This window comes from Pogona vitticeps, chromosome 2 (assembly GCF_051106095.1).
Source record: "Pogona vitticeps strain Pit_001003342236 chromosome 2, PviZW2.1, whole genome shotgun sequence".
In the NCBI taxonomy this organism is placed as follows: domain Eukaryota; kingdom Metazoa; phylum Chordata; class Lepidosauria; order Squamata; family Agamidae; genus Pogona; species Pogona vitticeps.
In genome coordinates this window covers 148,399,262-148,427,219 of record NC_135784.1, presented here as the reverse complement: position 1 = coordinate 148,427,219, position 27,958 = coordinate 148,399,262, and the positions used below count along the sequence as shown (strand labels likewise).

Here is a 27,958-nt window from a genome sequence, read left to right as displayed (position 1 = left end):
GTTTAAGGAGCCACAAAACTCGCTCTACTGCGGCTTGGCTGCGAAGGGCGAACAAAGCAACCCCTCCCCGTTTTCTGCCGGTGTTCTGAAATAACTACTCTGGAATAACGGCAGCGGCCAGTAACGCGTTCCCGCCCTCGGCAAAGGAACGCAGGCGCTCTCCCTTCCTGGCTGGCATTCCTTTCGCTCTCCATCGCATCCCTCTTTCTTTCTCCCCCCCTCCCCCTTTGTGGGCACGGGGAGAGGAGGGTGACTGCTCCCTTTCAACGAGCGCTCTGACGTCAGCCGGCGTTTTAAAGGGACAGGCCCGACTGACGTTTGGCGGCAATTTTTCACTGCTCTTCGCGTCCCCTTTGGCGGGAGGCGACCGTGCGGTGGGGGGGGGGAGACCGTGGCGCTTCCCCTTTAAGGTTGCCTGGGTGACGGTTCGGCAAGTGAGAACGAGGCCCATTGACGTCAGGCCGGGCGGCGATTGGCGGAGGGATCAGGGTTTCCGGTGGGAGCGATTGCTGAGGCAGAGAAAGAGCAGGCCAGAAGTCGGGGCAGGAGAGGAGGAGGAGGCGGAAGGGGGGCCAGAGAAGAGGCCCAGGCAGGGAGTTGCCGCCCTGACCCCCGGGGGTAAGTCCCGCTTGGGCCCAAAGCCCTCGCGGAGGGGAGCGGGAGGGGGAGCCACTGGCCACCCGGTACGCCTGAGCTGAAGTGGCGGCAGAGGGAGGCCTCTCTCTCTCTCTCTCTCCTTCACCTCAGGTGAGGCCGGTGGCGGGAGAGGAGGCGGCGGCGGCAGGGATCCCTCTCTGCTAGGGCATGAGGGGAGAAACCGTTTAGGGAAGGCCGGGCCGGGTGGGGTAGGGGGAGGGAGGGAAGGAGGGAGCGGTGGGGGGAACAACTAGGGGACGGGGGGGCACTTGCAGGGAGCGGCGGTGGAGATTTTGGGGCGGGCACCTTCTGTTTCAAAGTACCCTGCCCAGGGGGTGGGGCGGGGCAGGGCAGGCCAGGCCGGGTGGAGAGGGGACGGTACTCCATGATTCTTCAGGAGTGGGAAGGGAGTCCGGGCTAGAGGTGTGCGGAGAGCCGATTCGGGGGGCCGAGGGGCTCCTGGATCACGTAGCTGCAGCATACAGAGCTACTACCTTCAGGACGAGAAGGGTGTACGTGGAGGGTGACGCCATGTAGGCAGAGAGAAAATCCTTTGGTTTAAAGGTGTTGTTGAGGCCTTTCCTTCTTCCCGGGAGTGCAAAATCCTGGAAGCAGGGCTGGGGAAGCGTTTTCAGTGCTCCTGAACCGTCTAAGCGAGGGGTTGCATGTACGTTTGCGGGAGGGTGAGTCCTCCTAGTGGAAAGAAGATGGTTGATCTGAGGTGTAACTTTATTCCAGGGAAGCAGGATTGGGTTGGGAATGGAGCTACTTAATAAACAAGCAAGGGAGAAATGGGGATGGGATTAGTATCAGTAGTAAAGACATGGACTGAAGTACAGTTGAAGATTGCTCAGTATTGCTTAAAATGGAGCTGTTCTTTCTGTCATAAAAAATTCATTATATGGGTCTTCCAGTATGTTTCATATTATGTGTGATGGGAAGGAGAAGAGAGATTTGAATATTATTTCTTGTGTAGGTTGGATGAAGAGGGAGAGATGGTTTTTTTTTTAAAAAAATCTACTTTTGAAGTAGTCACAGGAATTGTGAGTTCTTGAATGTCTGCATCTTCCTTTCCTGCAGATACTAGGTCTAAATGAGCTATGTTTCTACCAGGAATTGTAGGACTTTCCTGGGTATGGATGTAAAAGGAAGGAGATTTGAAAGAAGATATGCTGTAAATGGCAAATGCAGTGATAAACAAGTTTTTAGGTGTTGCATTGATTATACTGTATCTGGTGTTTCAGTAAAACCATAGGACCCCTTTCCACTTTGTCAACTAACTTGCAACCAGATTGTTATTTGCTTGACGTTTAAACATGACTACAAGTATGTTTACAAAGGAATTGCATGAGGACTCCTGGCTTGGTTTTCCTTGTCAAAGGCAGTGCTTTCAGAACCTATCAGTGATCTTGGATGTGGAATTTACTTGTATTTTTCCCCTTCACATTGGGAAGACTGGTAGAAATGCAAAGTTCTGCATCAGATATTACTTTCCAGTTGGTGATGGTATCAGGCTGCAAAAATATTTGGCTTTGCCCTCGTTAAAAGAAATTCAGTAACTGTCTGTGGTAGAGACTTACTTTGCTAAGTAGCATGCTTTGCAGAACTGAGGTTATCTATTCGAGAGACTCTTCTTGTATGGTACTTTAGCAGTGGTGTTTGAGCAGTGATATTTGATGTTTTCTATCAGCAGTGTGAATGTTTTTTCCACAGACAAATGTGCAGGCTATCATGAAGCCATGGAATTACTTTGGGGCAGTTAATTAAGGAATTTATTATGAACCTTCGTTATGCAAGTTGTCAAAACAAAAGGGGTAACTGTAGAACTTCAAGCAACTCAGTGTGAATGCCACATGGGCATGTGTGTACTGTCTGATCATAAACAGGTGTAGTGCAACCTTTAGACTTTTTTGCAATGATTACCCATAACAAAATGCAATGGGTTTAGGGTGTAATGTGCAGTTTTGGTGTACTGTAACCTTTACACTACAGATTAGTTGACAATAATGCAATGTGTTTGGAGTGGAATGGGCAATTCAGCATTGTCTTTAGTCCTTGTATAACCCTCAGTAACAGAAATTAGAGGGATATATTTGTTATCACAAGTGTATTGCCATATGTGCAGTGTGTCTAAATATGTCACCTAGGAAAGCATGTATTAATAGGACAGTAACACTTGGGAGTTTAAGTTATTCACTTTCTTCCTTCTTCCTTCCTTCTTGAAAGGTGATACTGGGATCAACATCCTCTCCTTTAAATTCTGTGCATACCTGTAGTTGTTCCTGTTAGCTGTATCTCAAGTAAGTGTTGTACAGTTGGAAAATGCATTCTCAGTTTCACAAAACCTTATTTTCATAAGTGATATAAAGCATTATGGAATGTTTATTTATTTTGGTAACTGTTTTCAGAGAAGAAACAGGCATTTAAATGCAATATTTTATTTTTACTTTGGTTTATTATGTTAGCTGGTATGTATGGCTGGAAGATAGTGATACTTGTAAGGTAACTGAATATATATCTTTGCTTATTTCTTCTCTTATGGTTTTCTTAATTACTGGTGGCTAAGGGCATAGACAGAAGTACTGAACATGAATTTATTTTGGAAGTGCCTCATGTTTCCTTTGTTGCTAATTAGCTGTAAACAAGTTAGAGTGTATGTTTGCTGTGTGTGCTAAAAAATATGAGTGCAATAATATTGCTACCAAAGCAGTAGGACATCTTTTTAAAGGTTTTTTAAATGCATTGTTTCTTTTAGATAGCAGCAATGGCAACCTCTACCAGCACCAGCAGTGAAGAGGAGCGCAGCCTCCGTGAATGTGAACAGTATGTGCAAAAACACAATATCCAGCAACTCTTGAAGGATTGCATCGTCCAGCTATGTACAGTGCGGCCTGAGAGACCCATGGGGTTCCTCCGGGAGTATTTTGAAAGACTGGAGAAGGTAAAAATAGGTTTGGAGAATAGGGGGAGAAAACTATTTGCATCATCTCTCAAATAACTTAGAGTCAGTGTTGATTTTGGCCTGGAGTACATTAAAACTGTAGCTGTTCACAGAGGAAAATACAAATTAATATTTGAATTTTTGCAGTTTTGCTAGAAAATGTCTATGCAATAATAGTTTCTTAAGTGGAGTAGAGAAAATAAATTGGTAAGAAAATGAATTTCAGGAAGATTGCAGAGAGAAGTCATTTCTGCTTACAAAATATTGGAGTCTTCGGTACATTTATAGCCAGCCTTTTCTGTCTTCAAGAAGTTTTGTTATAAGGTATTCTAAACCTGTGATTTTCATGTAAGTACATATAGGCAGAAAACTGGAAAACTTTTCTTCACTTAGCTATCACATTTATTTAAAGATGGACTGAAAATGTTCAGGCCTGAGCAAAAGCTTCTTCATAGCTCAAAGGCAGGAAAAAAGCAGCTAGCAGTCCTGCTTTTGAAAGAAAAAAAAGTTGAGTTTTTTAATGTTGGATTCCATTAGCAGAGGAGAATGTTTTCTGTTTTATGATTGTGCAGTACAGCATGACCTAGAAAACTTCAGTGAATTTATTGTGATCAGTTTGCTTACAGTAGTTATGTCTAGCAACAGTGTTAATTTTAGGTTTATCAATTAGAGCCTATGGTGCCTGGTCTTTTTTCATATTCTTCTGGTTCCTTATGAAACAATCTGTAAAGTAGAGGCTGGAGTGGGGAACATTTGCCCTCCATTTGCCTTTCAGCCGTAACAACCAGAAGCTTCAATGAACATTTGCAGTGGTAAAGGTTAATGAGAAATTGCAGAACAGCCAACATTTCCCTGCTTTGGTTCAGACCTCTGCATAAAACTAGTACTGTATAGTATTACTATTGCACCAGGGGAAGTAATTGCATGCCCATAAAAGTAGTTTCATGGCATACAACTGTAGTCATTTTGAATGTCTTGCAGCCTTAAAGTTATATCTCTTTTGCCAATTGATTTCATATGTAATAAGCTTGTTTCCCAGATTGCTTTATAAACATTTTGCAGAAAAACACAAAACTCCTAGTTCACTTGGAATTTGAGTAGGTGTAGGGAATCTGTAACCCTCCAGAAGTTGTTGGGCAATTCACCATCATCACTAATCACTAACATGTTGCCTGGGGTTGATGAAGGTTGAAGTCCAGGAATGCAGGGTCCCCACACCATCACTGGAGGGGAATATAATTATTTGCAAGAATTAAGACTAATTTGGGGCTTCACATGTTATTGTGAAAGTGCAGAATATTTGAATTCTGGATTGCATTAATTCCGAGAGACTAGGGAAGCGAGAAATTTAGGATACTGTTAAATGTTCTGGTCTGTCAAGGTTAGTTTAATGCCTTGCAGTGAAAACGGTTTCCACTGATGTAAAATCTGAAGCTGTATAGGCAAAACATAAGTATCAAAGTATAGATGAGCAATAAAATTGCCAGGGAAGTCAATTCATTAGTTAGCAGTAATTCACATTTTAAATTTTCCTGTTGGATTATGCCTTGTTTATAGGGGATGCTACTTCTATAATTTGTACTGATTGTCTTTTTTAAAAAGACTCGTGTCTCTCCCCATGTAGCTGTATAGCAGGACCACAAAAAATATTTATTCCTCTTGTTCTTTGACTGCTCTATCATTAACAGCTTCTCCCCTCACTATGTCAACATTCTGTGGAAGGAGAGAAGGTCAACAGCATTCATACAGTGCCAGCTGATGCCTTAAAGGCAAATCGTACAGCCAATATTTAGTGATTCTTGGATTGACTGCTGATTTTTAGTTTAATGCATATTTTTTATTTACAGGGAACACTATTATGAGAATGCATAATTTGTTTGGAGTAGGAGGCATTGTGTTCATATGTCGTGCAACGTACTGGCTCTTTCAGTTGAGCCTTGAGGATGTGTATATATATGAACACATCAGTGCTGTGATCAGTAAAATTCTTGTCATCTGTTTGTATTTTGTATTTTGGCTTTATCCAAATGTTGAGCAATGTATTTTCTAAAAGCAGCAGAGTGAGTTGTGTGAGCTGTTAAGTATCAGGCTTTATAATCCAAAGGTGTATTGTGGCAATAGAAAGGACCTAGCATTCATGTAGCAACCCTTGATTCTGGTGTCGGCTTCGCTGTATTCAGATCCTCTGTATGTCACATCATACCATTCTAGGGGATCATTTTAGATTGGTTTATGGGATACAGGGGGCTGCAGTGGTGTGACAGAAGTGATAGTTGCAGATAGAACTGCACGTTCTGTTCAACCAGTAGGTGCATGTTTGGGCATGTATGTTTATTTTTCAGACAATTTTGTGATAAGTGAAAATAGTTAAAATGATCTTTCTTTACAATAATGAGTAGTAGCTTTACTTGATTTAATTAAAATTTAAGCAAATAAATAAAAAAATAAGATAACTGAGTTTTAAATACCCTATTTTTACTTAAGCAAACACTTTACATTTATAATATCGCAGGAGCATTCTTTGCAACAGCTTAAAACTACAGAATAAAAGAGTAGTATATAAACTTAATTGATCTACCTTCTAGCCACAAATAATTCTTGAATTGCTTGGATATCTCTGTTTTGAATACTGAGGAAGCAGTTACTTATAAGCAGGTGTCTTTAGCTGAAAAGGGGAAACCTTGATTCTTACAAGCCTTGCTAAGTTAAAGTGAAGATTTAATCTTAGTTATTTTTATAGGTGTGTTTGTATGTAGGAATAAAAAGAGGCAAAGCATTGTTCTGTGCAGTTGGCAAACCAAATAGTATAAACATTGCACTTTTGTCTTTAACCTGCTAGAACACTGTATGCTTTATATTCCAGCATATAATTAGATGAAGTTATTTGTATCCATTGTTTACAGAGCAGAAACACTGTCAAAACACAAACACCTCTATTTACAGATACCACTTTATCTTACTGATAAAATGTATATTGTGTTTCATTCAGTCACACCTGTAAGACAATTTCTATAGAAATACAGAAAAAATACAAGTAAATCTTATTTCGTTTCAGCCTTTAATAATGAATAAAATAAAACTAAGTATGAATAAAGGTAATTAAATGCAAAAGAAGGTGGGGGACAGGTGAGGGAGCTCTTTTATATCAGGCCAAGGGAGAGTTGGAAAAGGTGAAAGCTGTGAGTCAATTACTCTGCTTCTGCTTGTTCCCCACCCTTAAAAGCACGACAGGACAAACTTATTCCAGCTAGAGATCTCAAGTAGCATAGAACAAGGACCTTGCCTATAATGAGTGGACTTGTGGAGGCCTGTGAATAGATTCTTAAAAAGGTAGTGTAAAACAAGAAATAAGTGTGCTTCATTAACATGAGTTTGGACATGATTTGCACAAGGAAGTATGTTAATAAGGAACTGTTGCATGAAGCCCTGCTTTTTGCTAGCTGTAAACATGTGATATTAATGTTATAAAATGAGTTATTCTTGAAGAAAGATGGAAAAATATTATCTGTTATATATACCCCATGGCTATTACAAGTACATTATTTTAGATTTTAAAAAAGATAGAATTTGGATAGTGATTATCAATGAAAGTAGTTTCCTCTCTTCCTATTACTTTATTTGAAAATATAATTGAGATTGAAACTTGGTATATTTATGGTCACAGTAGCAAACCTTTCCCTGCCCCTGTGAACATTTCCAGGATTTTAACTACTGAAAGTATCTCATTTCTTCTGAGCTGGAGACAGATTATAATTGCTAAGAAAAAAAATATTTTGACTGCGTTTTATCTCAATAGTTATCTTGCTGAACACTATTTCTGGAGTTGGCGTGTATTAGAAAGCCATGTTGCAGCAGACTGAATTGAAACCCATTGTATAATCAGAACAGTCCGCTTTAGCTTATGAATCTTTAAAGTGTCCTAAGTGAAATTTGTAGTTGATGGACTTATAATCATTGAAAAGCATCTTCTATGGCAGTATCTTACGTCAATAATTTCTCAACAGTAGTACCCAGATGAGCTAAGTTTGCAGACTTCTATATAGAGGAATATAAATGAATTAAAAATGATTTGCCATATGAATTGGGAAGTGAATTTTTTAAAAAATGAGACAAAGAATGAAACACAGTGCCCTCTCTATGAGTGACAGAAATGATTCAGGAGGCTTTGGTGTTTCTTTCAAAATACTGTACAAGTGGTGCCTCGCATAACGATTTTAATTGGTTAAAAAAAAAACGTTATGTGAAACATCGTTATGCGAAACACCATTTTCCATAGGAATGCATTGGAAACCGGTTAATCCATTCCAGTAGGCACGGATTGCCGTCCTTAAGCGAAAAAACCCATAGGAAACATCGTTAAACGATACAATGTTTCCTCCATTGGAATGTATTGAAGCTGACTCAATACATTTCAATGGCTTTGTGAAGTCAATTTTTGCAAAATTAAGTGTGTCATAAAAGGGTCAAAAATGGTTTTAAATGCTTGGATTAGCTTCTGCACCCTCTAAAATGGATGCAAAAGTTAATTTGGCTTTGATCTGACTTTTCGTTAATTAATGGTGAGTTCCCCCCCCCCAGCTTTTGACAGCTGTCAAAATCTGACAGCTCCATTATTTCCTATGGGGGAAGAAAAAATTCACAAAAAATTAATGAAGACTCAGCAACTGTTCTAAATGCTTGGATTCGTTAGAGGACCCCCTAAGTCGTGTGCAAACCTGATGTGGCTTTGATCTGAACTTTCGTTAATTTATGGTGAATTGTTTTCTCCCCCATAGGAAAGCATGGAGCTGTCAGATTTTGACAGGTCCATTGATTCCTATGGGCCGAAAAAAAAATTAACCATAAATTAACGAAAAGTCAGATCAAAGCCAAATCAGGTTTGCACATGACTTAGGGGGTCCTCTAACGAATCCAAGCATTTAGAACCGTTTTTGACCCTTCTAAGACACTTTTTTAATTGAAAAAAGAAACATCATTAAGTGAAGCAGGGGACCTAAAATCGCATTCGTTATGCGAAGCATGGTCCCAAACTTTGCTAAGCGAAAATCGCCCATAGGAAACATCGTTATACGGTGCATATTATTTTCTAAAAAACACATCGTTATGCGAATTCATCGCTAAACGAGGCAATTGTTAAGCGAGGCACCACTGTACAGTCTTATATCTGCTTATAGGAGAGAAAGTCCCACTGAGGTCAGTGAAACTTAGTTTTAGTACTGTGCCTAGGGTTAAGTAGTTTCGTGCCAGAGAATTACATAAAAGCCTCAACCAAATCTTCATGCTGGGTATCAATAAGAAAACTGAACCAGTTTAAAATGTATGTTCCATTAAATGCTACCCCCTTCCTCCTCCAAAACAGCACTGGTGAGAATAGCATTAAACCTTGTGAAATGTTGAAAGGCTAAATCTTGTGTGTTTGCCTCTTAGCTTACAACTTTAGCAAATGCAACTCAATTTGCAAATCTGATGCCTGATATAGGATGAATACATTGTATTTTTAAAGAAATAACACTGAAATTTCTTTAAGTTTAAAAATATATGTCTGTAGATATAGTGTATTTTATGCAAATTCTTTATCAAGGGAAATGTTTGATATATCATAGTAACAGTTGCAGGTGCAGCTGTCTTTGTTCAGAGTTTGAAGCAACTACGTACCTCAAAAAGAGTGCAAAGATAATATTTTAATGAACAGAGTGTTTTGTTGACAAAGAAAGGCTGGTGTTAGATCTGATCTTTACATAATGTTTTAAATCTGTTTTAAAAGAATATATAAAATATATTTTAATTATTTTAACCTGTCATAAATGCTCTTAAGACAAGAGTACTAATGGGTGGAAAAGCTGATACTGTACTTTAAATAAATAAAATTTATTTATTTATTTATTTCCCGCCTATCTGGTAACATGACCACTCTAGGCGGCTAAATAAGTAATAATAACCCCTTGAAATTTAAAAATATGCCCTGATTCAGTCAATACCACGATTTACACAGAGGGCCAGTTTTTGCCCATTCTTGAGGCAAAGCAACATGTCTGACCCACAATCAGATGGGTGGAAATCAGTCTAGTGAAACCTAGCGTTCCCTTTTTTGTATTATTTCCCTCATTGGATGCCAAAAAGATTTAGAGTTGGGTTGCTGTTTCATTGTGTGTTGGTGTTTGGATGTGCAGTGACTTTGAGCTGCAAAATCACTTTACAGTAAAGAATCTTTTAGATATGACTATGTCTGTAATATGTATTTTGAGGGAGTAACAACTTGGTTTAGTTTCAGTCACAGGCTTATGTAAAAAATATGAGGCAAATATGAAGTAGTTTAGTATACTGAAGAAATATACAGTATTAGTTGGAGAAAGCTACCCTCAATATTTTGTGGTAACTTCTGTTGTTTCAAATTACTTAGCATCTAGTTTTAGAAGGAGAAAAATTAAAAGCTTGCTGTTAAAAAAATCACATTAAATGGTTGTGGATTTTTTCTTTCAAATAAAATAAACAACGATCAAGTTACTACTACTTGTTAATGCTTACACACTGTAGGAATTCTGTCAATTTGTATTTACAGTGGTGCCCCGCATAGCGATGCCATCCGGATTCGTCGCTATGCGGGAAAAAAAAACCCATAGGAACTCATTAAAACACGTTTAATGTGTTCCTATGGGGAAACTCACCACTATGCGGAAATCCTCCATCTGGCCGCCATTTTCGCTGCCCGGTAAGCGAGGAAAGGGCACAAAAACACTGCAGGTGGCCATTTTGTTTACCCGGCAGCCATTTTGGAGCCGCCAATCAGCTGTTTTTAAAACATCGTTATGTGATAATCGGTAAGTGAAACGCTTACCGATCATCGCAAAGTGATGTTTACCCATTGAAAACATCGTTATGCGATTGCTTTTGCAATCGCAAAAACATCGCTATGCAGACTCGTCGTTAAACAGTGCACTCGTTAAGCGAGGCACCACTGTACTAACAAAAAGGCAATTTTAAAGTTACTAAATAGATTGTGCTAAGATTCTTGTTTGCAAAAACCATCTATTTTCTGTTATCTTACAATACTTTTTGCTCTTTATAGATAAAATGGAAATCGGTGTATAATGTGTTTCAGTGGCCTCCTTTCAAATCTCTGTTTTCAGCTATTTTGTGTGCTCTGTCTTAGATGTGCATTATGAAAGATCAAATGTCAAGAAGGTAAACGTGTTTCGGAAATGTGTTCAGAACACTGTTCTGTTCTGAAACCTTTAATGGCATTTACAAGTTACAACAACACAAGCAAAATAGGAAAAGTAAAATTACACAAATTTCACAAATTAGGAGTGAGAAGCAGGGGACAATTTCAGAATTGCAGATAAGAAACCTGCAACAGCAATGGTCAGGGCATTACATTTATCGCACTGTACATCTGATATACCTTCCAGGATCAGGATGGGTGCAGCATCATATCACCATCAGCCTCTCCCATTTATATGTCCATGAGTTTTCTAGTCAGACCCACTCCCTGGCAGGAGGAAATATCTTCCCTCCTTTTAAAGCCTCCACCTCTCCAGCTTCAACTACCTTCTCCCTTGACGGTCGTTCTTTATATGTAGCCCCCTGTTTGCCAGTTTCCACTCTTTTCCTCCTTATCCTCTCTTCCTGCCTTCATTAGCTGCCCAATTGCCTCATTTTTTTCTTCCCGCTTTTTCCAGTTGCTCCATTACTTCCTCCCCTACATCCCCTGTTTTTTCTGCTTTTCATCTCCTTAATTTTCCTCTGGCAGATGTCAGTTCCTTTCCTTTCAATCTAGCCCCCTCTACCCCAGGATCTAGACTCTTCTCTCCTTTCTCATGCAGAGTGGACGGCACTTGTGTGGGAATCTGTTCTGCCCCTCATCTCACATATAGACCAGTGGTTCCCAACTTCGGGTTCCCAGATGTTCTTGGACTATAGCTCCCAGAAATCTTGGTCTGTACAGTTAGTGGTGAAGGATTCTGAGAGTTTTAGTCCAAGAACATCCAGAGACCCAAGGTTGGTAACCACTGATATAGACCAATATCTGGAAACCCAATCCATCTTCATAGGCTGAGGGCTGCATCCTTGTCAGGGATATTTGTAGTTCTGCAGAAACCTGCATGAGTTTCTGGAACAAAGTATTCAATTTCTGAAAAAGTTATAAGGTATATAGAGAAATTTCTCCTATTTTGGTTGAAATCTCATTTCTTAGTGTAATAAACCACACTAGAGTATGCCCATTTGAATCAATGGAACTTACAGAAGATTCACTGAATAATCACTGATTCACTGGGTCTACTTTAGTCTGAGTTACTACATTAAACAACAGGATTTTAGCCATTCTCTGGGGAATAATACTCATCTTGAGTGTTCTAATTTTCCCCTAAAGGGTCATAGAGTCATATTTAATGGTGCACAGTCTGATCTAATTTAATGGACTCATATGAGAGACACCCTTGGGAATGAAAATCTGGTCACAACTAAAATTATCATGTGCTATTTGATAAGTTGTCTTCTTCTGGAGTTAATTCTCATGCTGACCACTTAATTGAATAGTAGATAGGTCCTCAAATGTATTCCATTCTGCTGAAACAGAGTACTGGGATTCAGAGATAGACAGCGGCATAAAAGATAGTCTTGCATTCTGGTGAATTGTATGTGAAGTGCTAGCATTTTGTCTAGGGGGTTCTAGATGTAAATATTGGGAGAAAGTTTGTATCCCTGTTTGTGCCTTTTCCATGGAACTAGCAGCAAACCTGCCATTGCGGTAATTTGTGTGATGAGCCTTAGCAATGAGACTTGTTAGCATTGCATTGGCTGTTATCTCAGTTTGAGCTGCCGAGTGGGTTGTGTGAAGACAACTATGAAAACTATGGTCTCCTTGGAGGATAGTAGTAATGTCAAGTAGTCTTCTTGATTCCAGTTTTTAAAAGTATGAACAGAGGCAGTTCAGAACCTTTAATTTGGAAATATTTTAACAGTTCTTATTGTCTTTTCAGGTCTTTTCCAGCACTGTTTGGTCCCAACATATACATTCCATATTGGAACTGCAGAGTGTTGTGAATAAGACCTGTTCACCAATGAGCCTGCAGATTCCTATCAAAGTTGGTCAACCAGCATGGTATCTTTACCTGCTAACATGTCCCCAGGATGCAGGGCCATCACCCTTACTAGATGCAATGCTGTTTCATCAGCAGCGCTGTATGGGAGATTCAGTGGGATTCCATATAGCAAGAGCTGCTGCTCCTGCAAGCTGGGTAGGGTGGAGTCACTCTCTCACATGATTTGTATTGTCCATTTTGCATGGATCTCCACAGAAAATATTTAGATCCGTTTTGTTGAAGAAGAGGGGCTGTGACACACTGAGGTATATTTCATCAGCAAGAGAGTCAGTTACAGTGGAGAACGTGGCTGCCTTTTTGAACAGATCCTGAGGAGTCATAGACTAAGACAGAGTGAATTTGTGGATTCACTTAATTAATAGTTTGTTCTTACACTGTATATATGATTTTTGTTTATGCCAATAAAGGTTCTGACTGACTATATTCTGTGTTAAGTGCAAGCTTAGTTTAGAACTTTATTGCATTTGAAAATTATTTCTGCTTTAAAATAAAAACTGTCTGTAGATAATAATTATGGTTTAACAGTAGGATTTCACTCCACTCTTGTTCATATATATTCCTCTGGAACAGTTTTAAATTCACTATTCAAATCCTCTACAACAGTTCATGTTCCATATTGTCAAGTTGTTTTTGACTTAGTGCTGCTGCTATGAATTAGTGACCTCCAAAAGGTCCTGTTGCTAACAGTCCTATTCTTTTTTTGCACACTCAAGGCCATGGCTTCTTTTGTTGAGCCAGTCTTTCCCTTAGTCTCCCTCTGTTCCTGCTGCCCTCAACTTTTCCTAGCATTCTCTTTTCCAGTGAGTCTTGCCTTCTCTTTGTGTGCCCAAGGTACAATGGCCTGAGTTTTAACAGTTTTGCCTCAAAGGAGAATTTTGGCTTGATTCGTTCTATCACCGTGTTCCATACTGAACACACAGATAGGATGCTACTTTTCACAAACTTTATGAGAGGAGAGATTCTAATACGTAAGTTACAATCTGAGATTTCAGTGCATAATACAACTTAATGATTGTTCTTTAAATGGATGTAATAGCAAGAGAGGAAAATGGTTTTGCTAGTATCACTTTGTTAATGAAGAACTATTTTGCCCCTTTACAGGAAGAAACAAAACAGTTTATGAGTCAGCAGAAAGCCAGCTCCCGCACAGACTCACGTGAAGATGAGATTTCTCCACCCCCACCCATGAATCCAGTGGTAAAGGGCCGCAGAAGGCGTGGTGCCATCAGTGCAGAAGTTTACACAGAAGAGGATGCTGCCTCTTATGTTAGAAAGGTATTGCATTCTGGTTCTTCCTTCAGATATGCTGTATTTTGTGCTTTGCATATAAAACTTATTTTGTCTTAGAATTAGTGAGATACCATACAGCATATCATAAACTAACAGATGCTTAGTTTGGTGATGGCTTAATTTTAATTTTTTATAGAAACATATATTTGTGTATATGTCGTAAGGAGCTATTTGTTTTTAAAAGGTGGGCTCAACAAAGCAAAGTGTCTCTCTTGATTCTGTTATGTCTGCCCAGTTAATTTCAACAGAATTTGGAACTCCTAAAGTGTTGTTCTTGCGATCCTTTTGACTTGTATACAGTTTACAGAAAGCATAGTGCTAGCAAGCTGACCAATGGGAAACCCGTAAGCACACTTAAGAACTCCTCAGAGCCATGATGCTAGCAAGTAGGAAGGGTAAAATAAAAAACAAGAGGCAAGAATGTTAGCCTCAAGGAGGTGAGAGCTGTTGTGCTTGTTTGATGGTCATTCAAGATCAACTATCTCTTCCTTAAGAACACTGTTACCATATTTTTCCGTGTATAAGACAATATTTTTTCTTAAATCTTTAGACTAAAAATTGAGGGTCGTCTTATACACGGAAGTAAAGAGGGGAAGGGATGAAAGCACTGCAGGATTGCAGTCCTTTGATCCTGCAGCCGCTTAGCTGCTTTCCCCACCACTTCCTAAGCCCTGTGGGGCTTATGAAGTTCAGGGGAAAAGCAGCATAAGCCCGACAGGGCTTTTGAAGTGGCGAAGAAAGCCAGCGTGAAAGGGCTGCAGGATCAAAGGGCTGCGATCCTGCAGCCCTTTCATTGCTGCTTTCCCCCTCCACTTCCGCAGCCCTTTGATCCTGCTTTCACGGGGCTAAGGAAGTGGAGGGGGAAAGCAGTGATCAAATTTTCTTATTTGGAGTTGGAAAAGTGGGGGTCATCTTATATATTGGGTCATCTTATACATGGAAAATGCAGTGGTTATGCTGATTCTGTGACTCCTAAAGCCTACAGTAGTTTTTGAATGGTGTCTTTGCTGGAAAAATGTCAACAAATCTTGCACCAGTCAGGAATGATAACTATCAGCTGGACAATTCCTACTATCTTCAGAAAGTAGGCAAAACAGCACAAACATCCATTTTTTAAAATATTGGAAAGTTTTTATTACTTTAGAAATTAGTGATTGCTTTGTGTAAGAGAAAAAATGCCTGAAATCACTTTCAAGGACGACAGTCATATTAAATATAATTTTATTTATTTATTTAACTTATGTGCCGCCTGCCAAGATTTTGCATTAACAATCAGCCTGAAACACAAGTCATGGGCCAGTGTGTGGACTCACCTCCCTCTATTACCATCTCTACACAAGAACTGGAGGTTCTTCATGATTTTGTGTACCTTGGCTCAACGATCTCTGACTCTCTCTAGATGTCGAAATGGATAAACACATTGGCAAAGCAGCTACCATGTTCTCTAGACTCGCAAAAAGAGTATGCCTTAATAAGAAGCTGATGGCATACACCAAGATCCAGGTCTATAGAGCCTGTGTCATGAGACACTCCTGTACTGCAGTGAGTCCTGGACCCTTGTGCATAGCAGGAGAGGAAGTTGAACATGTTCCATATGAGTTGTCTCCGATGCATTTTTGGTATTACCTGGGAGGACAAATTTCCAAATAGAATAGTCCTAGAACGAGCTGGAATTTTTAGCATGTACAGTGGTGCCTCGCTTAGCGATCACTCCGTTTTATGGCGAAATCGCTTAGCAATGCTGTTTTTGCTATCGCTTTGCGATGTTTCCTATGGGGAAAATTTGCTTTGCAATGATCGTGGTGAAGCGATCATCGCAAAGCCCCCATTTTCTGCCAGCTGATCAGTGGTTCCAAAATGGCTGCCGGGAAAAAAATGGCCGCCCGCTGTTTTGCCTTGCTTTAGAATCACCGAAAATGGCTGCCCCATGGAGGATTTTCGCATAAGGTTAGTTTTTAAGCCCATAGGAACGCATTAAACGCGTTTTAATGCATTTCTATGGGCTTTTAAAAATCGCTTAGCGATGTTATCACTTGGCAATTTTTGCTGCACGGATTAACATTGCTAAGCGAGGCACCACTGTATACATTACTGAAACAGCGACATCTACGTTGGCTTGGGTATGTCATGAGAATGGCTGATGGTCAGATTCCAAAATTTCTCCTGTATGGAGAATTAGTGCAGGGAAATTGCCCCAGAGGGAGACCACAGCTGCAATACAAGGACATCTGCAAGCGGGATCTGAAGGCCTTAGGAATGGACCTCAGTAGATGGGAAACCTTGACATCTGAGCGTTCAGCCTGGAGGCAGGCTGTACAACATGGCCTCTCCCAATTTGAAGAGACCCTTGTTCAGCAGGCCGAGGCAAAGAGGCAGTCCCGAAAGCAGCAAAATCCCATCTTCAGTGTGGAAGGGATTGTCACACTCGAATTGGCCTTCTCAGCCACATTAGATACTGTTCCAAGACCTCTATTCAGAGCACATTACCATAGTCTCTTGAGACTGAAGGATGCCTACTAACTGTGTGTGACTATGGTTTCTGAAATACATAAGATGTTAAAAGGTATTATTTCCCTCTGCCAACTCCTGTGAGTTTTCATGGTTGAGCTGGGATTTAGGTGCATGTCTCTTGAGTCATAGTCTGGCACTTTAGCCACTACACTACACTACACTATCAAGGATAAAACTGCTATTAGAAATAGGTTTACTTAAAGGACATCTATTTCTATTTGAATCCAACCTCTGTTTTCCCATACTGCAGGTTATTCCAAAAGATTACAAGACCATGGCTGCTTTGGCAAAAGCTATAGAGAAAAATGTGCTTTTTGCCCATCTTGATGACAATGAACGAAGGTATGCTACATTAGCTCCAAATCTTTTGATCTTATGTTCAAATAGTGCTGAACAGTCAGTAGAAGGGATCAGTAACTTCAAAATAACTAGGGTTCTTTTGACCCATATTGTGATACTGTATCCGTTTTAGATTTTTTAACAGAAATACATTGTCTTCTTTTATAATGTAACCAGCATTTCCTGATTGGTTTAGTTACACTGTGAACTTTGTTTTTATCCTTGGTTTGGAGTCTTAGAATAGCAAAATGTGTTTTAATTTTATTTAAATATATATATAATTGGATTTAAATTATATAGTTATTTTCTGTAAATGCAAGAATAGCTGTAGGTGAGGGAGAAAGAAAAATCATTAGGGTACAATTGGGCTCTATTGTATGTATTGTATGAACATAGGAAGAGGTAGGACATGAACATACCTGGCTGCTTAATTCAACAAAACAAATGTTCATATAAATATTATCACTCATCCTCATTTAGAAATACAGTATATTGAACAAACCTCAGATTTCTTGGGTTTGTTTTTTTTTTTGCTGAATAATTCTAAAATCTTTTTCAGTGATATTTTTGATGCTATGTTCCCAGTCACCTATATTGCTGGCGAGACTGTGATACAGCAAGGCAAGTGATGGCAATTTTTGTGTTTATATATAATTTTCGTATGTGCATTAGTTTTTTAAGCAGCTGCTCATTTAGTGGTTGTTGTTGTTTAGTCGTTAAGTCGTGTCTGACTCTTCATGACCCCGGGGACCAGAGCATGCCAGGCCTTCCTGTCTTCCACTGCCTCCCAGAGTTTGGTCTAATTCATGTTGGTAGCTTCGATGACAGTGTCCAACACTCTCGTCTCCTTCTCCTCTTGCCTTCATACTTTCCCAACATCAGGGTCTTTTCCAGGGAGTCTTCTCATGAGATGGCCAAAGTATTGGAGCCTCAGCTCCAGGATCTGTTGTTCCAGTGAGCACTCAAGGTTGATTTCCTTCAGAATCGATAGGTTTAATTTCTTTGCAGTCCAGGGGACTCTCAAGAGCCGCCTCCAGCACCACAATTCAAAAGCATCAATCCTTTGGCAGTCAGTCTTCTTTATGGTCCAGCTCTCACTTCCATACATTGCAACTGGAAAAACCACAGCTTTGAGTATGCGAACCTTTGTCAGCAAGGTGATGTCTCTGCTTTTTAAGATACTGTCTAGGTTTCTCATCGCTTTCCTTCCAAGAAGCAGGCGTCTTTTAATTTCATCGCTGCTGTCTCCATGTGCAGTGATCATGGAGCCAAAGAAAGTAAAATCTGTCACTGCCTCCATATCTTCCCCTTCTGTTTGCAAGAAGGTGATGGGACCAGTGGCCATGATCTTAGTTCTTTTTATGTTGAGCTTCAGACAAATTTTTTGCGCTCTCCTCTTTCACTCTCATTAAGAGGTTCTTTAATTCCTCCTCACTTTCTGCTATCAGAGTGGTATCATCAGCATATCGGAGGTTGTTGATATTTCTTCCAGCAAATCTTAATTCCGGTTTGGGATTCATCCAGTCTGGCCTTTCGCATGATGTATTCTGTATATAAGTTAAATAAGCAGGGAGACAAAATACAGCCTTGTTGTACTCTTTTCCCAATTTTGAACCAATCAGTTGTTCTATATCCAGTTCAAAGTGTTGCTTCCTGTCCCACATATAGATTTCTCAGGAGATAGATAAGGCGATCAGGCATTCCTGTTTCTTTAAGAACTTGCCATATTTTGTTGTGGTCCACACAGTCAAAGGCTTTTGCGTAGTCAATGAAGCAGAAGTAGATGTTTTTGTGGAACTCTCTGGCTTCCTCCATAATCCAGCGCATGTTAGCAATTTGGTCTTGAGTTCCTCTGCCCCTTCGAAATCCAGCTTGTACTTCTGGGAGTTCTCGGTCCACATACTGCTGAAGCTTACCTTGGAGGATTTTGAACATTATCTTGCTAGCATGTGAAATGAGTGCAATTGTAAGGTAGTTGGAGCATTCTTTGCACTGCCCTTCTTTGGGATTGGGATCATTTGCTTACTGTTTATCAAAGCGTAAGGTTTCTTCCAGATGCATTGGACTAAATCTCAGCAAGGCAGTGTTTGACTGAAGTTTCTTTCAGTGTAGCTGCTGCAGTGTGTTCCTTTACTAAATTTGAGGCTGGGTAGAAACTGCATGACAACATGAGCTGTTTCAGCAATGGCATGCTGAAAAGATCAGTTAGCATGAAATAGTTACTTCTCACCATTCCTGGTGTAGGTGTGATGAAATAGTCTCCATCTTTCAGTGATACTTCAGGATGACATGGCAATTTCAACTTGCATGAATCTAAAGGGAAGTGTAAATGTTACAAACCAATACAGAATTTGTGTGTGTGTGTGTGTGTGTGTGTGTGTGTGTATGCAAGAGAGAGAGAGAGAGAGGAGAGATGCATAGTTCTGATGCTTGCTTAAGCCAATAAGAGTGATCAGCTGCAGCACTTTAGAAGTTTCTGGCCAAGGGCTTTTCCAGATGGGATAAAATTCCACCCTGTTTCTCTTGCTTGGTTGTGAATCAATGTGGACATTACTAGCATTTGTATACAAACTTTCCTTTAAAAAGCTATTTATTAGAAACCTGTCTTTCTTTAGGAAATCTTAGAATTCCTTTAAAAATTTCAAGAAAGATTTTCCTGTGGGAGCTTCTCTTCAGGAGTTTTGCGACAGGGGTTGTGTGCTAACTGACATGCTCTTTTGAAAGCTTCCAGCCAGGTGGCCCTGATAGCAGATGTGAACTTCTGGCAAGAAGTTCCATAGCACTACATACCTCCTCCTTTGGGTGGGTGTGGGGAACAACCAAAGGCCAAAGTAAACAATGTTGAAAAGAGGAAAAAATGTGGTGAAAGTCTTAATGTCATGTGGATGATGAGACCAAAACCAATAAAATCATTTCAGAACCTGATACTTTTAAAGGAACATGTCCTATGTCTGAATAACCCCACAGTCCAGGGGGGCAAGAAAGTTGGAGTCCAGTAGCTAATATAGTGTGGGCCAGAGTTGTCCATTCTTGCAGTAATCATTTCTCAAATTTGTTCTTTCCATTTTTAGGTGATGAAGGGGATAATTTCTATGTTGTCGATCAAGGAGAAATGGATGTAAGTCCCCTCCCTCCACATTAGATTATTTCACTGTTCTCAAATGCTTTTAGGATATATAGGTTGTTTTACTGGGACGAAGTTATGCAGGAGCAACCAAACATTAACACTGTAATGTAAAGCCTTCAAGAATACATTTTCACTGTAGTTCACCATCCCTTCCAGCTCTGGAGTTCTGATTAATCAGATCTTTATTCTTCCCCGACTTTTGGACTGCAGTTCCACTAGTTAACATAGCCAGTGATGAGAGTTATTTTTGATTTTCAGCCCAAAATGTCTTTTTTTGGGAGGGGGATCAGGTTGAGAAACACTGCTAACATCCTAAATATATTTTCTAAAAACAAATGCTGTTGAGTTACATAGGAATACTACATATGTGGATGTAGGACTGCAGTCTTAAAATGTTGAATCAGATGAGTAATGGTTGATAGGCCAAGTGTTGTGTCCTGTTAAATAATGCCTTTAGCATTATGCAAAAGCAATGCAAACGGTCACTAAAATTAAATTTTACCAAAATAAAAATATAATGGCATTTTATGTGTGGAAAACTGTTATTGTGAGAGAATATTAGGGTATTATCCAGAGTGTGTCCTGTATATTTTGAAATGAAACAGACCAGACCAAGATCTAAATATGTTTGTGGCAATGTCTGCCTACTTTCAGCGGTGTGTCTTGATTCCTTAGGTATATGTAAACAGTGAGTGGGCCACTAGTGTTGGTGAAGGGGGCAGCTTTGGAGAACTTGCACTCATCTATGGCACACCCCGGGCAGCAACAGTCAAAGCAAAAACTAATGTGAAACTGTGGGGTATTGATAGAGACAGCTATAGAAGAATCCTTATGGTAAGTGTTGACATGTTTTCAAAAGGAGTTCTGAGAGGCATTGCGTGACCTTGTCATTATTTCTTGTCAATCATCTGAAGCAAACAGGAAAGGTATAAAATAAATACAATAAGGGTGTGATCCAATGTGATGAAACACGTCCTACTGATTTCACCGGTAGAAACTTACATGTTGCTTTAAAAGTTTAATTTTGGTTGGTTGTGCCCCGAGGGAAAAATTGTTCACCAATTTTGCTCACCAACAGTTAGTTTTGTACCTGCTATTGAAAAGCATTGCTTACCACTGAATTTGCTCCCTTAATAGAATTTGGTGGCAGGTTTCTATTGTTCAGGGGAGTAAGGTCTATGAGGCTACAGAACAAAGTGTCAGCTTCCCTCTCTAAAGTGATGGGAAGGCAGAAAGTTCTTACAGTTGCCACCACCAGTTCTGCAGGAGGGGGGTGCCTGTAGATTACAAGGTTTGTGTGTCAGCCTGATGTAGCCAGTAGGGTCCATACTGCACATTCCTAAGCAGAAGATTTTAGAATGGAAACTAGAATGTGAAACCTCCAAGCAACTTCTAAGGAGTAATCTGAAAAAAGAGTTTTGTTTATATCATGAATAAGACAACTTCTGGTTTTAGGGTGGATAGCATTGATTTCTTCGTTCTAGCAGGATCTGTACTGCTGAAATATGGTGATGCAGCAAATAAACAAAATACAACTTTAAGCTGTACAGATTTGATTTAAAATGAGGCCCAGAGAAAGCATGTAATTTGTTTTGAAGCTGATTAGCATTTCTGGTTGCTTCTAGCAGTGTTGATTGGGTTGAGGACAAGGTGCAATCAAAAAGCATTTTGGGAGTCCACAGTTGTATACTTTCTGCAAGCTTCGTTATATACATATAACAGGATTTACATTTTTAAAACTATTTTTAATTTACTTTTTTGATGAAGGAGCTTAAGAAAGAACAATGTACTCAGTTAAACAGCTGCTCTCAACCTAAGTTTAAAAAACAGTCCTTAGTTGTAAATAGCTTTTTCCAGGCGATTTAATCCTTGGTCTTGAATAAAATGTAGTGGCTTCCCTGCTGTGTTTTGCTAGTATAAATTTCAGGAGAAGGCATGGATAAAAATCTCTGAATTGCGTCCTATCACCTCTGGATGGGACTGAGATCAGTAGAACTGTTACTGTTCACATGCAACATACATTCCGTATTGCGTGCTTGGCAATAGAGCTGAACTTAACCTTTGTAAGATGTTGGAATAGACAAAGGCAATAAGTCATAATTAGAGTAGCGTCATTGAACCAATGGTGTTTTGATGAGTCCTGTGTAAGTTCTGTTTATTCAAATAGGTTTACTTTACTTTTAACTATTTAACTACCTTTAACTGTTTAATACTGGGTTTCAGTAACAGGTAGGCTTAACATTTCTGTGACATTAAAATAAATCATCTTCCTGTTCACTTGGACTCTCAAGATGTAAAGTGAAAATAACTTTATGAACAATTTGTAACCAGACCCCCCCCCCCCCCCGAGACAACTTGAAAACTAGAGGAAAGGAATGGAGACAACTTGAAAACTAGACCAAAGGGATAACATTAAAATTAATCAAAACACAGGTAGAATAGAACAGGTTTTACTGCATCCCTAAACGAAGGCAAAAGTGGATCTGGTTGAATTTACCTAGGAATTCTTCAGACTACTTCAAGGTAGTATAAAATACTAAACAGGGAGTAATTTCTATATGTGTTTGTGTTTCCCCCCAGGGTAGTACATTGAGAAAGAGAAAAATGTATGAAGAATTTCTTAGCAAAGTATCAATATTGGGTGAGTGAATACTTTGCCAGTAGTTCTATTAAATGCCTGATTGTCGCTGTCCTGTGAATCACAAGAATCGATAAATATTGTGGTGTTCTTGCTATGGTGCAGTTTCCCTTCTAGATTTTATTGATGCTACATGTGTGTATTTTGCCCCAAACAGGTCAAAAATCCAGGGACCTAGTTACAATTGATGATTTAATCCGGTGATTGCCACAGGTTGGGGAGAAAAATCAAAATCAGGCATATATTCTCATGCGTATTCTTCTATATAGAAGTGGGTCACTGCCTTTCAAGTCCTTTCCTCATAGTTTCTTTTTTATGCTCCCATAATTCCTTTTTGTATTTTCACCTCTTGTGTATGTCTTCTTTATTCCTTTCCACCATTTCTAGGCCTGATTTACACTCTGCAGTTTCTTATCAATATATTTCCAATTAACTTCCCCCCCCACCCAATAGGCTCTAGCAACAGGACTTAATTGAGCTAAAGTGCTGTTTTAGTGTCTTTTTCATTGTTGAGTGGTGGTTGGCTTTCCTAGGCATCCCCCAACATTCTCTTGCTCAGCTACATTGGTGTCATGCTAATAGCCTAACTTCTGGAAGTGAATTGCCTCAAGTTCTAAAATCACTGCAGGCTAAATCACATGGTTACATACACAATAGGTAATATCTACAAGGCATTGCTTCATGGGAGACAATTTGCCTCCAAATGTTTGTTGTTAGTATTATGCCAGTTTAGTTGCATAAGAGGATTTGAGCTACAGATACAAAACAGCTGTGTCTGAAGAGCTTGTGTGTGTTGTGATGCCTCTCCTCTCTACAGGCTTATGAGAGTTCTTTGGAATTCTCACTTGATCTTCTGTTATCTTGGATTCATCAGGCACAAACATTCACTGTTTTCTGTCTTGTCCCCTGCCATGCCTAATCCTTTGTCCTTATTTCTGCAGACTTTTTCATCAACTCCCTGGGTGTATACAAATTCAGTCAGGTCTTTTTTTGTCGCATGTTCTGAACATGTTCTGTAGTGCAGTATGAAATCTATGTGCAAGTCAATGAAGAAGGATCTTCTTGTTGATCCTGAAAAGTGTTGCTGTGAAAATGGGCTGTTCCTCACCTTAATCATCACCTGCTGTCTAAAACGGGCCATTCAGTGTTGTCAAAAGAGCCTGAATCACTTTTTGGCTATTGTCCTTTGAAACAATCCTTTGGGTGATTTGAACTGAAATGTGGAACAGTGTATAGAGATTTGGCTGCTGTTTGAATGATGGTGTTGGCAGGAACATTATATCCTAGGAGAGGTGAAGAGGTAACCTAATTCTAAACCTTTGTAATACAATGAGATGAGCTAAGTATCAACTTTTTGTATTTAGAATCGCTTGACAAATGGGAACGTCTCACAGTGGCAGATGCTTTAGAGCCAGTACAATTTGAGGATGGACAAAAAATTGTGGTGCAGGGAGAGCCAGGAGATGAGTTCTTCATCATACTAGAGGTAAGTAGCTGTGCCAGTGCTGTTTTCACATTGCATATTTAATACTTGTTTTAAGTTGTTTTCGTCATTTGGTTTCTGTAACTTTGGAGTGTGCTATATTCCACGTAATGTTAGTCCACTGCTTTAACTGTATAGTATTTACATGCTGGTTGTATGAACATTTGTTCTTTTGACCTAATGTGAAATACGAGCTACTGGCACCAGCAGTAACCTGAATATTTCTTTCTGCAATATAGATTTGAGAAGTTTGAGAACAGAGTTGTTTTAAAAAGAGAACAGTTCTAAATTCAGCAAAATGAATGAATGAATGAATGAATGAATGAATGAATGAATGAATGATTTATTTATTTATTTATTTATTTACTTGTGAGGTATGCTTTCAAATTACATACAATGTTGCTAAATTCCCTTTGAGTAAACCTCTGAGCTAAAGGGACAGCTTAAACCAAGTTGTTTGCAAGGATTGCTTCTGTTTAGACAGAGAGCCTTGTGGCACAGTGGTTAAACTGCTGTACTGCAGCCAAAATGTGTTCATGACCTGCTTCAGTCCCAGGTAGTTGGCTCAAGGCTGCCTTCTACCCTTCTGAGCTCACTGAGGGGGCAATGTGTAGCCTGCATAATTAACTTTTAAACCTCCCAGAGAGTGCTTTAAGCACTATGGGGCGGTATATAAACAGCGCGCTTTGCTTTGTTTCCTAAATCTGTTACAAAATGGTTGCTTTTGTGGACTTAACTCACTTAACAATCTATTGTTTAAAGGGTACAGCTGCTGTGTTACAGCGCAGGTCAGAACATGAAGAATTTGTTGAAGTGGGCAGACTTGCACCATCTGATTACTTTGGTGAGTTTCCTTGATGTCTGAGTGCTCTATAAATGTCAAAGACTTAGGTCAATTCAAATAACTTGGATTTAAAAAACAAATTTTGTCATCATTCTTATGCAAGAATTTACTACATGGTATCCTGAACTACTCCTAGAAATCTTAGGAGAGTGTGTGGGGAAGAGGAAACATGTTATGAGTCCTATTGTGCTTTTATCACCCAAAGTAGGAGTGCAGTCCCTCAGCCCCATTCCCATGGAAGAGAAAATAAATCACAACAACTCTAGTATTACTATAGTTTAGTCCCACTGCTAGAGTATATCTGGGGTCAAGCAGATCCAAAGCTTCCCCCAATCTGCCTGTGACATGTCCCCAGAATGCCCACTTGTTGCCTTTACTGCCACTGGAGCTATAACAAAGACTGAGTTTTTCCACCATCAGTCAGATGAGTGCCTCCAAAGTAAATCTCCTTCCATTGGAGAAGTAGATTCAAAGTATGTTACAGTACGGTCCTAAGGACTGGAGGACTGCAGTATTAGTTTTTATTTTGTGCACTCATTGTTCATTTTTAAATCTCATCATCTCATCCACTTGAGAAAAAAAAATCTCCTGTTTTGTTCCTTTAGGTGAAATAGCTCTGTTGATGAATCGTCCGCGTGCTGCCACCGTTGTTGCCCGTGGCCCACTGAAATGTGTGAAGCTTGACAGGCCCCGATTTGAGCGAGTTTTGGGTCCGTGTTCAGATATTCTCAAGCGGAACATCCAGCAGTACAACAGCTTTGTCTCTCTGTCTGTCTGAAGTCTCCCTCCTTCTCCAATACATGCTTCACAAACGCAGACTGCTTCGTTACTCTTGTGCAGAGCCACATGGCCACTGGCTATTGCAGCTTCCTGTCTGTCTGAGAGAGGAAAGGGAAAAAAGAGAACCCAGTTGCTTTTTATAGCACCATTTTAAATTTTAGAGCATTATTTTGGTGCTCCCAACCCCATTTAAAATAAATAGAAAATTGTATGGAGACCTTTGCTGTTACTGCTTTTCTCTGTGCAATGTCCACTGCCCAACTTGGTCAGTGACTGCCATTCCTTTTGCTGGGGAAATCTCCCAGCACCAAGGTTATTGCCATAGAGTTAAGGATGCAACAGTAGGAAATCATTTCAAGGCACACATATTTCATCTGGTGAATCCTATGTGTCTTTTAGGTTGTGATTAACTTTCTACTGTGCTTCTCTTAGATGGAGAAACATACCTTCTTAGCTCAATTTCTTGGCATAAATGTTCTGGATATGGGTTATCTTTGACTTGGTTATTAAGAGCAGCTCTTAGTGAAACCAGTTAGAAAGCTGATAGTTTTGTATGCCTGTCTCCATTTCAGTTGGTTCAAGATGGCCTGGTTATTGTTTGTCAGGTTTTTGTGTAGAAGCTTTTGTTCTGGCGGCCACTGCCAGCGTTGCTGATCTTTGGCATGGCAAGTCTTTCTGCCTGTTCTTAGTTGTGAATATTCATATTTGCCCCTCCTTATTTTTTTTCCCTGTGCAAATGCTCAAAAGTCAGCTATGAATATTGGTGTTGATACTTGCACTGGTATAACAATTGTACGGCTCCTTAGCTAATGCCAAATGTAACACCCCATGCTCTGTATATAGAGCAGGACAGTGAAGGGTGCCCTCTCTGTGTCCAGTCTTTGGTCTGCTCTTCACAGCTTTGCGTTCCCTTTTAGTTTTGGAACCAGAGAAAAGTGGTTCTGTTTCATAGCTGATAATTCAAAGCAGCATATAATACACAGTCCCATGGAGGAAGGTGGCAGAAAAAGACAGGAAAGAGAAAGCTGGCGTCCAGTTTTGTGAAAGACTCTTCTTTCTAAGAATCTCTTCTGCCCCAGGAGAAGTTTTTGTAACTTCTAGCCTTAAAATAAAATAAAATACTTAGAGTAAACAACACATTCTAATCTCCTCCTTTTCTTGGCCTAGAGTCCCATATTGATCTGATGGAATAGCCATTTTTGGAAAGCTAGCCTGTTGTCAAGTCTGAGGTGTGTTTCAGTATTTACCAGGTTTGTGTTAATGATATTCAGTGTGCACTCAGTGCTGCCCACCGGCTTTATGAAATTTCACAGTTGGATAATGTAGGCAACTCAGTTTCATTATAATAATTATTTAAAACTAGTATAGGGTTTTGTTTGGGAGTGACAGCAAGTTTTTTGCATTTTTTTATGCAACTACTACTTATGAATCCCACTTGGCCCAGACTTCCTCCACCACCTGACAATTGGACCTGGTATACACCCTTTCTGACATGTTGGGAAAATGTTTGCTAATCATATTTTAATTTTGAAGAATAGGAGCCTTAGTATAAAAAAGCTTTAGGGAGCTATCAATGTGCCCATATTTCTAGATAACAGATTAAATGTAACATATACATTGTGAATTCCTTTTGTTTGTTCTTTGAGACCTAGGTGAGGTGAGGATATCTACCTTTTCAGGGGTCATCAGTGCTGTTTTTTCCTTCTAAACTTCTATTCAGTTTGAATCTATCCAGGGATTTTTCCCCCTTACACCTTTGTTACTTTTGAAGCTTGATTTGATCCTTGTTGAAGCACCAAAAATATTTTAAATCTTATGTAAGCTAGTTGCAGCGCCACAAAAATGCACATTTTTTTATATAAGGCTTTCTAATCAAGTTTCACTACTGCGTCTTTTTAGCTTGCTGTTTACTCCCTTTTGTAGTTTTATCAACAAAATTTTAAGATGAACCAGCTATGTCTGAGTTAAATATTAATCACAGTTAAAGCTTTACCTTTGTGTGCAATTTAAACATGTTTGAATCCACAGTTGGTATAGTTTGCTTTAGCTAACATTCAGGGCTTTGGAAGTAATCTTTTTTTGCTAGGTCACCTTAGCAAATTAAAACAAACAATCTACTGCCCTAGAATGCTATAGTAAACCAGAGGACCATTTTTGTATCGTTACTGGACTATTAGTCTGACTTACTGTATGTGCTAATATATTCCTTTTGTTATAGATTGTCCTAATGGCAGGTAAAGCAATAAAATGATTTAAATTCTTAAA

At 39.6% G+C, this 27,958-nt stretch overlaps 1 protein-coding gene across 4 annotated transcripts; it reads left to right on the top strand.

Annotated features, from left to right (window-relative positions):
• The first annotated feature begins 463 nt into the window (after nt 1–463).
• Nucleotides 464–27,958, top strand: PRKAR1A (protein kinase cAMP-dependent type I regulatory subunit alpha). Of its 4 annotated transcripts, XM_078384349.1 has the most exons (13): nt 1,024–1,200; nt 2,350–2,522; nt 2,863–2,936; nt 3,392–3,577; nt 13,783–13,956; nt 16,733–16,824; nt 17,381–17,442; nt 19,893–19,939; nt 20,624–20,782; nt 22,529–22,589; nt 23,951–24,072; nt 24,832–24,913; nt 25,519–27,958. In XM_078384349.1, the coding sequence occupies exons 4-13, from the start codon at nt 3,401–3,403 to the stop codon at nt 25,689–25,691; spliced, it is 1,149 nt and encodes a 382-aa protein (XP_078240475.1). In that variant the 5' UTR covers nt 1,024–1,200; nt 2,350–2,522; nt 2,863–2,936; nt 3,392–3,400; the 3' UTR covers nt 25,692–27,958. The 4 variants fall into 4 exon arrangements, with proteins under 4 accessions (XP_020646964.1, XP_072846904.1, XP_078240475.1 ...); XM_020791305.3 differs by lacking the exons at nt 1,024–1,200; nt 2,350–2,522 and adding an exon at nt 464–618; XM_072990803.2 differs by lacking the exons at nt 1,024–1,200; nt 2,350–2,522 and adding an exon at nt 643–747.

Excerpts from the sequence above, each read along its gene's own strand:
- PRKAR1A (XM_020791305.3), top strand. The coding sequence starts at position 3,401 with ATGGCAACCTCTACCAGCACCAGCAGTGAAGAGGAGCGCAGCCTCCGT. Across the intron at positions 20,783-22,528 it reads GCTATAGAAGAATCCTTATG|GGTAGTACATTGAGAAAGAG; the intron begins GTAAGTGTTGAC and ends GTTTCCCCCCAG. Across the intron at positions 22,590-23,950 it reads TAGCAAAGTATCAATATTGG|AATCGCTTGACAAATGGGAA; the intron begins GTGAGTGAATAC and ends TTTTGTATTTAG.